Genomic DNA, 16,016 nt, shown 5'->3' with positions numbered 1-16,016 from the left:
ATATTAAACTTTCCAGTGTCTCTCAACATTTTGTTCATTTGAAAGTTTCTTTCCCTCTGAGGACTTGAGCTGGGTTTGGATCAGTAAGCTTCGTAAAGTGAATTATAAAGTTTTAAAACCTTTACTGGATGGTTCTTCATTGCTGTTGAAACAGAAGGGGAGCATCCTGTGGAAGGACAGTTGCCAACCCTGGGCCTCGGGTGCCTTCATAACAAATGCAGATTGTTCCGTACTCGGTCTGCTGCACGACCACCTGCAGGTTCTACTCCTGATCCCACACGCAGGCATCTTCCTCCTGAGTGAGAGATTTACTCCACATGCAGGTGCTTCTGTTTGACGTATGCTGGAGGCTGCTTTGTAGACACAAATCACAGAAATGGGTGGTCGAGTACTGAGGCCAAACATTCTGAGTACTGGTAAGGACAGTCACTCCGAGGGGTCTTCATTTTACTGCAGCTGTTGTGTGCTAGTGAAAGGCAGACAGACCTGGGAGACAGCTCCAAATGCTCACAGTCAGATGAATTCTGGAGCTGCCATTTCATTTCTGATGGGTGGCGGTGCACCAGTGACTGCCTTAAATCAAGCAGTCCTTTTATTCTCTCTCACCTTGAGTCTATTTTAAAAGGGCATTGAGCACTATAGTTACAGAGGTTCTTGAGGACACTGAGCAGATTGTTGTTAATTGGTTCTACAATATTTAAATTATTTCATAATTCAAAATTTTTCAGATTATGACATTTGTATTGATTTTTACCGATTTTCCAAGATGTTTCTTAGATTTACTATTTACATAGCTTTATGATACATTCTGTGTAAAAATCGACCTCTAAATATGAGATGTTACGTGAAAATTAAATGCACACATGCTAATGTTAGCTCCTTAAATCGCTACACTGAGGTGCTGGTTAGCAAGTAATGATGCCTTCCGCACTGTTTTGCCGCTCCGATGCATACAGGTGTTCATGCACCTGCTCTCGGCAGCATAGCCTCTGCCTCACTTTGCTGGTGCCATTAGGCTGTCCCTGCAGCTTCAGGAATGAATCGATCTGCCAGCGACACAGGTTTCCATTGTTTGTAAGCCCTTATGTGCTTGCCTTGTTGTTAGCACAGTATTTAATGCATAAAGGCAGAATTACTATGTTTTTCTCTTAAATGTGAACATAAATGCATAACTGACATTTTAAACTTTAGAAAACTGGTATAATGCTACTTTTAAAAATAACGTTTGGACACACTGGTAAATTATTTTTGTTTACAGATTGTTTTGTTTACATATTGTCTGTTGCTCTCGTTTGTTTCTATGAGATACTTTTAGTGTGACTTTTAAAATGTCTCAGATATTAAAGTTTTATGAAAAGTGATTTCATATTTGGTTTATAAGCACTTATATGTGGGGGTTTTTTTGTTTTTGTTTTTTCAATCTTAAATTGTCCTGCTGGCTAAAACTTAACGGTATTTATGGGCTACTTCCATGTCAGTTTTATAAAGGACAATAATTATTCTGGTGAAATGTTGAATTAAGGAAGAAGTGGGTATTTTCTTTCTCTTTGTTGTGGGGTTATGAGTAGATCAGTTTGTTGCAACTCAAAATGTAGCATCAATAATTGGAAGCATGTATTTTATCTAATTTAATTATTTGAGTTATTTACATTAGTTTGATTTCTCTAATTTCTTCTATAGGAAGACTGAGCAGCACCTACTTGTGGTCTGGGCAGCTTAGTCCAGAGTTCTTGGGAGAGTAAGTGCTGTTAGCATCTGGTTTATTCCCTGACAGAAACCTATACACCAGTGGCTTTCAAACATTTTGACCACAGTGAGATACACATTTTATTTTGTAACTCAGTAAACACACACACACACTCTCTCTTATATAAGTGAAAATTTAACAAGACAGTTTCTGCTTTTCCTTTGTGTGATACATGCTGACATTTTCTATTTTTTTATTATTTTTTAATATACTATACATAGGCCACTAAGTTATTTTCCGCCCTCTTCATGGATGATAAGCTTCAGTTTGAAAAACATTTAACTTTGGAATCTGGTTTGAAAGAGAACTAATACAGAGACCTTTTGGGGGGTTTTATTGACTTTTATTGCTGCCACTGAAAGCAAAAGTATAGTGTATGCAAATTACTTGTACTGTAGGAAATGTAATTAAAATCAGTAGAAATTGCTAAAACTCACAGATATGCGTTATAAAATTTCAAAACCAGGTGATTGACTGGTATGTCTTGAAGGAGTATTAGGCAATGAACAGCTAACCTTTCAAGAGAAGTTACTTAATTTTCCAATTCTATGTCATTCAATTAGGAAAAAGTTTTTTCAAGATTAGCTATTAATATAATCAAATAGGAAATTCAGACAAAACCCAGTTATTCTCAGATAGGACTTTGGTGTCATGCTCTTCTAAAGGTACTGAAGACGTCAAGTTCACGAGTATGGATTATGGAAAGCAGGGTGGCACCTGATGTTGGGAATGACTGCTGGGGACAGAGTGATGCGGAAGGGTGTTTGGAGTCTGAGCATGAGGAGGTGGAGATTCAAATGTAGGCTGTGATCTGAGGATGAAAATCTTACCAGTTACTAAAAATATTTTGCGACTCTCGTGATGTTATTAAGTGAATGGTGCCACTTACAAACAGTGACACTTTAGCATCAAGGATATTTGACACTACTCTGTTTATATTGACTCTGCACCTTTTCTTTCACAGCGTCTTGCAGTTGTCCAGTTTTCCTGTGTGGACTCCACAGCAGACTCGGAGAGTTAAATGATGAACAGAGTCCTGCCGATGCCCAGAGGGGCCTCCCCTGCCTCCTCCTCCCCGCTTGGAGTTTCCCCTTGCTGCCTCCTGGTAGCCAGTTTCAGTTCAGTCTGAAGAGTGATCCACTTTTCCTTTTCTTTCTCTTAGTCCTCACTATGGAATCTCATCAAAGACTTCAAAGTCGGGGTGGTGAGAGGGGAACAGGGGAAGGGAGAGGGAGGGCGTGCTGTCCCCACATGTGGTCAGCCCTCAGGACCACCTGTGACTGAGAAGATAACAGACCTCCGTCTTACAGGTAAGGAAAGGGGCTCAGGCAGCCGGAGACGCTGGCCCGAGGTAGCGCTGCTAGTGAGTGGACAAACCGCATGTGAGCACAGGCCAGCACAGCGCAGTCTCACCTCTTCCTTGTTTCAGGTTTTTGGTTTCTTAGTAACTCCCACTGGCTTGGTCAGAGTTTTCCAACACCAGATAACGAATCATTCGTTGCAAAATATAATCAAGTGCTTGAACACTACTTCTCTTCCCACTGTCCTCTGTGCTGATGGGGCTGGAGAAAGTGTGCACAGCCCCAGCTTTCCTGTTTCTAGGCCTTATTATAAACTCAGGTAAACTTATATCTTTCTTGTTTAAATGCAGCTAAACATTTAATTCAGATAAATAAGTAGATACCTAAGATGTGATTCTAAAATGAGATGAATTTTGCATATATGGCTTGTAAAAGGAAATGCTTTCAAACAACAACAGCAACTGTAATAATAGCCAGCACTTAAACGGTGCTGTGCAGGCATGTTGTGAGCATTGCACGTGTGTATGTGTGTGTGTATCCTAGCTAACCTTACTTAACCTTCATGACAACTCTGGGGAGTAGGTGCTGTTATTTCCACTTTACAGATGAAGAAGCTAAAGCGCAGAGGGGTTAAGTAACATGCTCAGGAACTCACAGGACGCAGGATTCAAGCCTGTGCCAACTGGCTTCCAAGTCCCTGCCCTTAACCACTTTACATATTAATATATTGCTTCTCAGGTTTATTTTACTTATTAATTTCAGCCTGTAAGAAGAAAGCACCTATTTTCCTACAGGCGTCCCTCTGTGTGAATAGAGGTAGAACCCTATCGAAGAACAAAATATCTTCAGTTCCTTTGAGAATCAAAGAAAGGTATCGAAAGACCTAAAACTTGTTTTAAAATCATTACCTCTGTCTTAAGTGGTGCCTGATGAGGACAGTGAACTAGTTAGAGAACATTTGTGATTTTTTTGAACTTTAAGAATGTGGCTTGATTGCTTTGAAGGAAAGAAAAATGGTTTTGAAAAAGTTCTTGAAGATAATGATTCTACTTAGTTTGTCATAGCTATAGGCCTTACAGGTTTCTAGTGGTCTTACATTCTGTGCTTTGGGGAAAGGCTTGGCCATAGTAACCTCAAGCCATTGTTTAGATTTGCTATTAACTGTCACAAGCTGCCTGAGACATCCCTGAATACTTATGGGATTTTCACTGCCTTCATCTTCAATGAAGTTTGATGACCAGTCCCAGACTCTCATTCCCACCGATTTTCCTGAGTACAACGAACACTAATTCCTATATAGTAAAGTACTGTGCTTGGTTGAAAAGAACAGTAGTGGACTCTACCAGCTTGAGCAGGAGAGGAGTCTGCGGGAAGGGTAAGCGATGGCTCACAGTGAGAAAGCCCAGGAGGATCAGTGTGGGGATGCAGCCACCGGCGTGGGCTTTGTGGAATAACACATGCGTCTCTGGGACGCTCCCTCCAGAGTCAAAGGTTGGGGTAGTGGAGTCCGACTGCGCAGGCCTTGGACACATGCTTGTGCTCTGCCTGTCAGGGCTCAGGGAGAGAAGTGTCTGCCTCTCGGGCCTTCTGAATGGAAAAATGAGGTTCTGCGATGCGGCTTCCCTCTGCTGTCTTACAATGAAAGTGTTTACTCATTGTTTAAAGCATTCTCCGAATTAGTCTCTAGATTTTGTAATGACATACTCCATCCTTACAAAGTGTTTGAGCACACCCCAACATATCATAAATTATATATACCTACACAGCTATGCATTGTGTAAACCGTAAAACATACCAGAGTACTATTTTAAAAGGATGAGATACAAAATAAATAGAAATAAGTTTTTTTTTTTTTTTTGGTTTTTTTTTTTTTTTGTTGTTGAGACAGAGTCTCACTTTGTTGCCCAGGCTAGAGTGAGTGCCGTGGCGTCAGTTTAGCTCACAGCAACCTCAGACTCCTCGGCTTAAGCGATCCTACTGCCTCAGCCTCCCGAGTAGCTGGGACTACAGGCATGCGCCACTATGCCCGGCTAATTTTTTCTATATAGATTTTTAGTTGTCCATATAATGTCTTTCCATTTTTAGTAGAGACGGGGTCTCGCTCAGGCTGGTCTCGAACTCCTGACCTTGAGCAATCCACCCACCTCGGCCTCCCAGAGTGCTAGGATTACAGGCGTGAGCCACCGCGCCCGGCCAGAAATAAGTTTTAATACTTCTTCCCACGTTACACGGTGGATCTTTCTGAACCTTTGGCCTGTGTGCACCTGCCTGACGACGTGCTTGTCCTCGTCCTCGTGGACCCAGGCCTTGCCATGTCCTTGCCCCTGTAATTACCTGTGGCTGGAGGCATGCGCACCACTTCCAGGCTGGTCCCTAACAATCTCCTGCTCTTCCACTTGCAGATGAGAGCATTCACTAGGGGACTCTGGGGACAAAGGAGACATTGAGCCACAAGGCAGAAAGAGCCAGGGGGCTTGACGGGCGTAGGGCAGACGGCTCACCCCGGCTCACCTGGCTGCTGACAAGGATCAGTCAACTTATTAACATTTCTCTTGGGTGAGCCACTGAGATTTGGGTTTTTTTATCTGTTACAGCAACTAGGGGCATCTAACCGATACAACTGTAAGTGGTTATTGTAAATAGCCACACTCCCGGTAATAGTAAATCAGTGACAAAAACAGTTCTCATCAAAGAATTTTCATGGTTTTCTTTATGTATAAACTAAAACAGTCTATATTGCTCTAAGTCATTAAAATTCAATTTAACATTTTCTGACATTGAATACCACTGAATATTTTATTTTTATATTTTGAGTTTACATATTAAACATTCAAAGTGCTCAACTACAACAGTAATTTATTACATAGAAACACAGCAATTATTACAAAACAAGCATTAGGAATAGCAGAAGGTTTAAGACAGTTAAAGTATTAATGGAAAACATTTGGAAGTGTTTAAAGAGTGTTTTTAGTTTAGTAGCTTGTGGGTCAGACAGTAGCTATATTTTAAGTAACCTTAATTTTTTAAAGTAATTTAAGTAAGCTCATTCTTTTGCCATTCCTCATTTATATCAAGTGATTAAACTCATGAATTTGATATTTACTTTTTATAAATTAAAGACTAAAGCTAGTTGGTTGTGAGCTTTTAAAATACAGATTTCCTATGTACAGTTACCAAGAGTTTATTTCACTGGAGAACAGCTTACATTGTAATGTTTAACCCAAAACTCATGCAGTTAATCCAAAATAAAGGTAAACTTTTTTTCTTAGAATTGTATAACTTTTCCTGAATATAAATTCAACATTCAAGAATTTTTTTCTGGTAACTAGAACGGCAGAGAGGACAAGTATGGAAAGAAGAACTGTCTCCCAAGGAGAACTCCTCTAAAGCAAGAAGACACGTGTGGTGGAACATGTGTGAGCAGGACAAGAGAACCGTCTCTCGGGGACGCTGGTGCCTCCCCTCGGCCACAGGCTGACCGTCGCTGCCGAGGGAGAGAGGGGTGAGGCAGATGGAACACTCGTAGGTCTCTCGGTGAAGAGCCTGCAACGCAGAGAAGAAGTGACTGTGATGTGTGGTTATTGTGTCATCATGATAGAAAGCTATTAAATGAGAATTATGTTCCAGGAGACATGAGTCTTCTAAAAATGAAGGAGGTTCATTCTGTGTTGAAATAACATCAATTACATGCAGTCTATGCTCTGTTACTCTTGTGAAACATGGAAAGGGACAGTAATCCACCTGTGGTAAGCAATTTTAAAACAAAAATACTTTCTGATGCTGAACATTCATAATATATATTTTCTTTTAATTAAGCAATCAGTAGTAGCACTTTTCAAATACTTGACTCTATGTAACTACTAAACTTTTAAATTTTTCCTAATTTTATGATCTTTTACAGTAAGTTTTCCCTCTGTCCTGGCTTTTCAGTCATCTCAGAGTCTTCTTTTCTTCCTTGGCTACTACAGATGCAAGAGGGCAGGCGAGAACTTACAGGAACACTTTCTGGGAAGGCGGTATGCATGGCAGTCTTCTCCCTTCGGTGTTTTCACTGTTCACAGAGTGGCATCGGGCAACCAGAACTTCCAACTGAGGGGACCTTGGCAGTCATCCCAGAGCTCAAGATGAAGGCCCAGGGGCCCCCCGCTGGAGCAGGCTCCCCCCGAACGAATCCTGGAGAAGCTGCTACCCTCCCTCCCTCGCACACCCTGCATCACACACTCTGGTGGCTGTGGCTGGTTCCGTTTACTGACCAGGCAGCCGGTCCACAGCCTACCTGCATTTGGATTTTCTGCCAGTCCTCTTCTGTGATCTCACGGCCACACTTTTCTTCCAGCTGCTGAAGAACACTTCGATTTATGGCCAGGCAGCGATCGATTTCTGAAAAGAGCTCTTCTATGTTGGTGTCGTAGGAGCACAGTATGCGGTGACTGATTTCTGTGAACTGAAGAGGACAGAGGGTCAGGCTCACCTGCTGAGCTGGGGATTCTCGGCGCAGGTTGAAGGGAAGCCCTGTCTTGAGCCTGACCATCTACTTCGCTAACTTCCCTCAAGTCTCCATCTTTCAGTAATTACTTCTCAGGGAAATAAACATATTGCTATTTTACTTAATAACTACAAACCCGAATAATCTACCAGGACAGATAATCAAAAGAACCCCTATCTGGGGGGCTTCAAAATAAGGCGCCCTGGCATACTGAGTATTTTACGGAAGGAATGTTCCTTCCTAAAGGGATCTGAGAAATGGCAGGTGCAGGAAGGATGTTCTGAGCTCCCCTGGCTGGCCCTCCTCCCCTGAGGCAGGCCACGAGACCTGTGTGCAAGCTGGAGCTGCCTTCCCTGTTACCGGAGGGCGGAAGGGCCCAGGGGCATCTGAACGAGCAGGCCATTGACTACCTTTAGCTCACTGCCTTCCACCAACGTGTCCTGATCAAACCTAGCATAACATACGCTCAGGTTTAACTGTTTCTTTAGGTCTTCGTTTCCTTGCTTTGTGTCACGCAAGACTTACGTTAAATAAATTTGTATACTTTTTTCTTGTTAATCTGTTTTGTATTAGTATAATACCCAGGGCTCCAGCTGAAGAATTTAGAAGGGTGGGGAAAAAAGACATACGTTTTCCTTCCCTGTGGTTTCCTTGGATGTAAGCCTTGACTGTTAGCAAGGAATGCATTTGAAATTAAAAACTGAGAGGAGAGAAGAATTAGAATTTTGCAAAATTAGCTACACTGTCATCCTGCTCTGGCACCGTTTATTTTGATTTTTCAGGAAGAACTGTCGCTGCACACGCCACAGTCTCCCAGTGCTACCACCAGGCATTTGGGAACCAGAGTTGGCTCCTAGCTTTTTGCTTGCTAATGCCTTCCTACTGTGGCTGCAGATTGTGAATTATTATAGCATGACCATAAAAAAGGAAAATTCCAGAGAATTATTGCTTTTAACCCACTCACTCTGCTTTTCTCACTGAGCTCTAAAATCATAATTTGAAAATCCCCCTTGCCTGAGGACTTTACCAATCTCTTTACTTAAGCAGATGCAATAAATTTATGGCTATAGGTTCCCTAGGTACAGAACAGATCTTTAAGACTTATCTTAAAATTCTGATTTCACAGCTAGCATAGATACGGAGACAGCATATTACATTTTATCTCAAACATATGAAAAGTTTGCTCTAAAAGTATTGTCTTTAAATGTAGTCTCTAATGTTCCTCCAAACTCAGTTCTTTTTATAAAGTTATATATGTATATATACATTTTTTTATTTCAAGGGGGTACAAATGTTTTTGTTATATGGATACCTTGTATGATGCTTAAGTTGGGGCTTTTAGTGTGCCCATCACCAGAATAGTGTTCATTGTACCTCATAGGTAAGGTTTTATCCCTCACCCCTCCCAACCGCCTGCTTCTTGGTTTCCAATGTCCTTTACGTCTCTTTGTGCCCGTGTGTGCCCATCATTTAGCTCCCAATTATTAGTGAGGACATGTAGTGTTTGCTTTTCCATTCCTGAGATACTTCACTTAGGATAATGGTCTCCAGTTCCACCCAAGTTGCTGCAAAAGACATTATTTCATTCCCTTTTATGGCTGAGTAGTACTCCATGGTGTATGTGTGTACGTGTGCGTATATACATACACACACACACACACGCGCGCGCGCGCACGCACATATCACATTTTCTTAATCATAAATTGATGGGCACTTAGTTTGATTCCACATATTTGCAATTGTGAATTGTGTTGTGATAAACATTTGAGTACAGGTGTCTTTTTGATAAAATGACTTCTTTTCCTTTGGGTAGTGGGATTGTGGGATCGAATGGTGGGTCTACATTTATTTCTTTGAGGAATCTCCATACTGTTTTCCACAGAGGTTGTACTAATTTGCAGTCCTACCAACAGTGTATAAGTGTTCCTTTCTCTCTGCATCCACACCAGCTTCTATTGTTTTGACTTTTTAATAATGGCCATTCTGGCAGGGGTAAGGTAGTATATCTCATCGTGGTTTTAATTTGCATTTCCCTGATGATTAGTGATGTTGAGCATTTTTAAATGTTTGTTTGCCATTTATCTATCTTCTTTTGAAAAACTTTTGCCCACTTTTTAATGAGGTGGTTCGTTTTTTTCTTGCTGATTTGAGTTCTTTTTCTGTAGGTTTTTTGTTTACTCTGTTGATTATTATAAAGTAATATATTTTTGATACAAAAAGTTTGAGAAAAGCACAATGATTTTATGACAAATGAATTAACTGGAAGATCACTGGTTGTTGGAGGGCATACTATCGCCTCCTGATGGCATAAACAGGAATTTGTTAGGATGAAGCAAAGTGAAGACTTTTCTGCCACAGTGCATGTATCTGTAGTGTGATTTAGTTCATATGTGATTAGTCAAATGGAATGTGCCTATGTAATATAAAAAACACAGGGATTTTTTTTCCCCCGACTATCTTCATTTTTGTGCCATTAAAAAGTAAGAGTTGTTAACTGCAATGTAGCGTAACATGATACTCTTCAGCCTGTTTTCTTCCTCTTGACTAAGTTTGGCCACACTCCAATTTGGAAATGTTTACTATGTGATTAACTCTTATTTCTGTGAATTTTAAAATTTTAGCCTCCATAATTAGGAAAGTTCAAGCTTTCTATATAAGCCCTTCCTTCAAGATGTCATTATCCCTTTCCTAAAAAGGTAAAGTCTTGTATTTATTGTGTTACTTACTAGAAATGTAATGTGTCTTAAACTTTAGTAGGGTGTTTGTTAAGATAGTGATTGTTTTTGTTAGTGTTTTGCTTACAAAGTATACAGGTTTTATATTGTTTGCTCCAACCAATTTCCCATAAGTCTTGCATGATTTTTTAAGAACATACACATTAGCAGAAATGCTTAGATAGATGATTGAGATCATGGTTACAATTTTAAACGTCTAGAAGTCACTCTCCTTGGATAGGCTGGGAAGGATGAATAGTTTCATGGGTTTCAATTAAGTTGTCAAGATCTGGATTATCAGATTTAGGAGGAAAAGAATTCATATGAGAAAAGACTGAAAACTTTAGAGCATGGGTGGGAGCAGAGTGAGTAATTTTTACTCTAGAGTTCTAGGATAAGGACTATATTTGATTTTATTATTTTTCTCTTCCTAATCTTCTCAAAGTGGTATGTGACATACTTATTAAAAACTTTTGCATAATAAAATTGTCTTGAGGACTTTCTAAATGGTAAGCCTTAGGGGACACTCTAGATCATCACAGTCCAGGAAAAATACAGTGTGAGCCACAGCTGTGATTTTAAAATTTCTAGTAGTCACATTAAGTTTCTTAAAAGGTGAATTTTAATATTTTATTTGACCAAATATCCAAAATATTGTCATTTGAACATTTATCAACTGAATAAACCATTAATGAGATATTTTATATTCTCTTCCCCTATTAAGTCTTTGAAATCCACTGTGTTTTGTATACTTAGAACACTTCTCGATTTGGACTGGCTTCATTTCCAGGACTTGTGGGTTGTGGCGACCTGTATGGATAGCAGGGCTCTGATGTCTCAGGAAGACACACTGTGAAGGTCTGTATCGTTATTTTTATTTTTTATTTTTTTTGAGACAGAGTCTCACTCTATTGCCGGGCTAGAGTGCCGTGGCGTCAGCCTAGCTCACAGCAACCTCAAACTCCTGGGCTCAAGCAATCCTCCTGCCTCAGCCTCCCGAGTAGCTGGGACTACAGGCAACACCACGTCCGGCTAATTTTTCTATTTTTGGTAGAGACAGTGTATTGCTCTTGCTCAGGCTGGTCTCTAACTCATGACCTCAAGTGATTCTCCTGCCTCAGCCTCCCAGGGTGCTAGGATTACAGGTGTGAGCCACTGCGCCCGGCCAGTCTGTGTCATTAAAGAGTGACCACTGATGGTGTCCGAGGCATGGAGAGGCAGCTCATTCAGAGCCACACCAACAGCTTCTTAAAAAAAAAAAAAAAATTAATGACTGGGTTGTGACAGTGATGATCATCACCTGACCTTCGGTCTCTTGGCTGTCCTTCCACAGCACAGAGCTGGCTTCAGAAGTTGGTGTCTCACCCGGAAATTACGTTTCCCATTCTCCCTTGAGTCTAAGTGGGGCCATGTGAAATAGTTCTTCCAAATGGAAATGGCTGGGGTCTTCTGGATGGACACACAGGTCTCTGAGGCCCAGTGGATGGCAGAGCAGACGCCCCACAGGTCAGCACGCTGCATGCAGGCCGGGAGCACCTGCACTGCCATGGGAGTGAGGCCCGGCCTGTTTTCAGTCGTTGAAATTTGGGGGTTATTTGATTCAGGAGTTAGAAGTATCCTGATTCAGTGGTTAAATCTGTTTCACGGACTTGGTCTGGATACAAAAGGAAAACAGTGAAATGCATTAGGCCCGTCAGACACTTACAGACATTTACATTGTGAATGGGGAACACACATTCCTGATGGCGTATCAGGAATGCAAGCTTTCACTCGTCAATATGTAAAAGCCACAAATGATTTATGTATGTATATTTACCCCCGTATCTGTGTGTGTGTGCAGTATACATATATCCTCAGGATGACAGAAAGAATCCCAACTGTCCTGATGTTACATGAATGAACACTTGCAGCTTGAGATAAAACTTTCAAAGACAGCATCATACACGACTGTTTAAAGTACTTTTTCCGTCAAATGCCTTAGATGGAGGAGAGCTGATATGCTCTGAACAACTGTGCTGGGTGACTCATAAGTGGCCCTATTGATGACTAAGACCCTGAGGGCCAATGTTGAACGTTATCTTACCCAGGTGTGCCTCCTTCTGGCTTAAAGTGTCGCTGTAGCATACACATTCTATTTCCTTCATTAGTGTGTTGGTTCCTGGGGACAGGAGTGTTGTTAACACTGACAATACACTCAGTGTTTTTAAGGGTTTTCCTATCCGTCATCACATTGCACCTTCAGATCCTCTCAAGAGTTTAGTACATGCACGGGCTGAGGTAGGTGGTTGTTGAAAGTAGACTTGTCGGTGTTGCAAATACACCAAATAAAGCTGGGGGAGGGTAGACCTCAGTGCTTAATACTCCAGTCTTAATGGTAATTGGTGTAGCCAAAAAGCAAACAAATACTTAGGATATGTTATATAAGAATTCTATACTCAGACTTTGATTCTGTAAACGATAACCTAGTATAGCAGACTGATATTCCTTTGGTCATATTGCACAGGTTTTGTTATGTATGTTTACTATTAACTCAATCCAAAACATTTTCGAACTTCCATTATAATGTTTTCTTTGACCAATAGGTTATTGAGAACTGTTTCTTAGTTGCCAAACATAGGAGGTATTTCCAGTTTTTTTATTTAAAAAACTTTTAGAGGCAGGGTCTGCCTCACCCCAGCTGAAGTGCAGTGGCTTGATCATAACTCACTGTAAACTCCAACTCCTGGGATTAAGGGATCCTCCTGCCTCAGCCTCTCAAAGTGCTGGGATTACAGGCATGAGCCACTGCGCTTGGTCTTGTTTTTTTTTTTTTTTTTAATTTTTATTTCTAGGTTAAATGCAATATGGTCATAGTCTACATGTTTTACGTTTCATAAACTATGATGAAATTTGCATTATGTTCAATTTTTATAATATATAAAAGTATATGTAGTGCATATATTTGGAAAGAGTATGTGCACTACACTTGCTGGTGTGGTATTCTATGTCATTATCTCTCATAATGCCTTTGCTTTAAAATCTATTTTGTCTGATATCAACACACCAGATTTCTTCTCTAGAGAGTTTATATATATATTACATATACACAATTCGTATGTTTTCACACATTTGTTCCAAGTAACACATATAATTTGATTTTATTTTCTTACTGGAGTCCAATTCGTGTAATTACTGACACACTATAAACTATGCCTTCATTCTGTTTGGGTTTTCTATCTGTCCTACCTTGGTTTTTGTTTTATTTGTTTTTCAATTAACATTTTCTATTTCTTTTCAATTAAAAATTTCTATTTTTTCTCTTTACTACTTTGAAAGTTAAAACTGTATTTTAATTCTTTTAGTCATAATCCTAGAAATGCATATTAAAGTCTAAATTAATTGTACTTTTTATCCCCTGAAACAATGTAAGGATCTTAGGGTACTTTAATTTTCCTCTCCTGATTTGTGTTACTTTGTCATGTATTTAAGCTCTTTCTCTCTTCTCACCTGTGAGACACTATTCTTCTTGTTTGGCAAAATCAGTGTCTATTGGATATACCCACATTTTTACCGTTTACATGTCAGACTTCCCATCTGGGGCCATTTTCTTTCTGCATGAAATACATCCTTTAGAATTTCCTTTAATGAAGACGTTCTAGTGGCAAACTCCTTTGTCTATATGAAGTTGTCCTTTTGCCTCTGTTGTTGAGCGCAGTTGCACGTGGCATGCAGAGTTCCAGGCTGATGGCTGGGTGCCTTCCTGGATGCTGAGGGCTCATTCCTGGTCTCCCAGCTCCTGCTGCTCCTGAAATCTGCCTGGTCCCAGTGTTGCTCCTCGGACATCGTCTATCCTTGTTCTCCGGCTTCTAAGATCACTTAGAAGTGTCCTTTTCTAATTTTAATCACAATGGGTTCACAGGGCCTCTTAAGTCTGGAAGATTCTCAGCCTTCTCCGCTTTAAGCCATTGTCTCCGTCCCACGTGTTCTGCTCTCCTCTGAATCCCAACAACTCCACAGAACCCTGCCAAGTCCTTTTTTAAGGAATGTCACTTCGCAGAACCACCTACGCTGAAAACGATGGCCCAGAAGGACGGGAAATAGAGGGCAGCCGAGAGTTCCTTCCCTGGAGGCCCTTCTCATCAGTGAGCCGCAGGTCAGGCTCGTGTCAGTAGAACGTGGGACAAAAGTGAAGGGAAACAGCAGGGCCTGTTCCGCATTCCAGCTGTTCCGGTAAGAATGCAATGCGTGTGTGCCATGAAGTAGGAAGCACAAACTGTAATTTTGGTGATTCCACATGTGCATTAAATGCTCTTATATTTGTACTTAAAACAGGTATGATATAGTATATCAGGATGAATGGTAAAAATCATGCTAATAATTTAATTTTTTTTCTTTGCTTATAATATGAAATAGCAAATAAAAAATAACGTGCTAACTGGAAAGAGAGGCTACAGGAGAAAGGACAGTTTTATACTTTTAGTACCTTTAATGGTACTTTTCCTATTTTTTTAGGCGTGGTCTGTTTTTTCATTTTCATGGCACTGGGCGTTGCTCTTCCTTCCTGTCACCGGGAACAAGGCAGTCGACCCCTAGGTCTGCCCCAGCGCCAGCTGCCCTCAGCTCAGCGGCTGGCAGCTGTTCTAGAGCTTCCCCCAGCAGCAGAGCCAGCCAGCGCCCCCTCTGTGGGGAGTCCCCTGCAGGGGCCCTGTGTGGGTGGTGCGGCCCCACTTCTCACACCTTTGTCACAGCTGCCGCCCCTGCCTCTGGAAATGCTCCCTCCTGCCCCCCAGCTTCGGTCTCCTCCATCAAACCCCCTCTTCCTCTTCTATTCCTTTTCCCCGCTGACCTCACACCCCCCATGGCTGGACACCCCATCAGCTGAGACCCGGACCCCTGAAATCCGTGCGGGGCTGCACACCTCCCCTGCCCTGCCCTCTGTGTGCACCTTTCAGACCCGCCTGGACAGACCCCGCCAGCCCCGGGCCTGCCCCTCGCTGCCGTCCTCCCTTCTTGGTCCAGGGCCGGTTTGCTAGCTTAGCCCCAAATCCTAGCAGCCGACCTTTGGCCCTCCCTTTTCCGCAAACCCCAGATGTGACTCATCGGCAAGTGCGGTGGGTGGCCTCTGAACACCCCCCAAGTGGACACCGCGCCTCCAGGGGGCGCACGGCTGGCTCTGCCCCTGCCCAGCTCCTGGCGCAGGCTCAGTCCGCCTGCTGCCCGGCCAGAGCCCTGGAGGCTGCGGACCAGACCCCGCAGGGCACAGGTGTCCTGCTCCTCCACCGGCCCCGCAATCCCCGCTCCTCAGCGCGACAGCCCGACGGTGGCAGGGAGCTGCGGGCCGGGCCTGTTCCCTCCGGTTTGGTTTCTGTTCCGATTTCTCCTCCTCAGCAATTGCCACCTGATTTAAAACATTTCACTCTCCACTTGACTAACTCCTTCCTGTCTTCATATTTTTCTTCCTGGCACTTATTACTTCTTGAAATTTTTTAACAAAATGTTTTATTTATTGCCCCCGCCCCATGAAGGCAGGGTGCCCCCGCAGCAGGAACCAGCAACCTGGAGTGAACGAGGGTGGCCGAGGCCGGCGGCGCTCACACTCTGCATCCCCGGAGAAGAGCTGGTGAGTAGCAGCTCAACGCCTTGTCAGGCCTTACTGGAAATGACGTTTTGCAAAGTACAGAAACTCCAAGTGCCAGTCCAGGAGGCAGTTTCGATGGACCCGTAATGCTGTTTCCCACTGTTAAGTCTAAGTTATATTTCAATATTCATTTGCCTAACAAAATAGCATT

At 42.1% G+C, this 16,016-nt stretch overlaps 1 protein-coding gene across 1 annotated transcript in view; it reads right to left on the bottom strand.

Moving 5' to 3' along the window:
- Positions 1-6,345: 6,345 nt before the first annotated feature.
- RNF32 (ring finger protein 32) overlaps positions 6,346-16,016 on the bottom strand; it is a 34,074-nt gene continuing 24,403 nt past the window's right edge. Inside the window, exons 7-8 of the mRNA XM_069461879.1 lie at positions 7,325-7,492; positions 6,346-6,591 (exon numbers count right to left, since the gene is read on the bottom strand). Of these exons, the coding sequence (XP_069317980.1) occupies positions 6,346-6,591; positions 7,325-7,492 (414 nt within the window). The remainder of the gene's footprint in view (positions 6,592-7,324; positions 7,493-16,016) is intronic.

The sequence above is a fragment of the Eulemur rufifrons genome, chromosome 29, assembly GCF_041146395.1.
Source record: "Eulemur rufifrons isolate Redbay chromosome 29, OSU_ERuf_1, whole genome shotgun sequence".
In the NCBI taxonomy this organism is placed as follows: Eukaryota; Metazoa; Chordata; class Mammalia; order Primates; family Lemuridae; genus Eulemur; species Eulemur rufifrons.
This window is presented reverse-complemented; position numbering and strand designations above follow the sequence as displayed.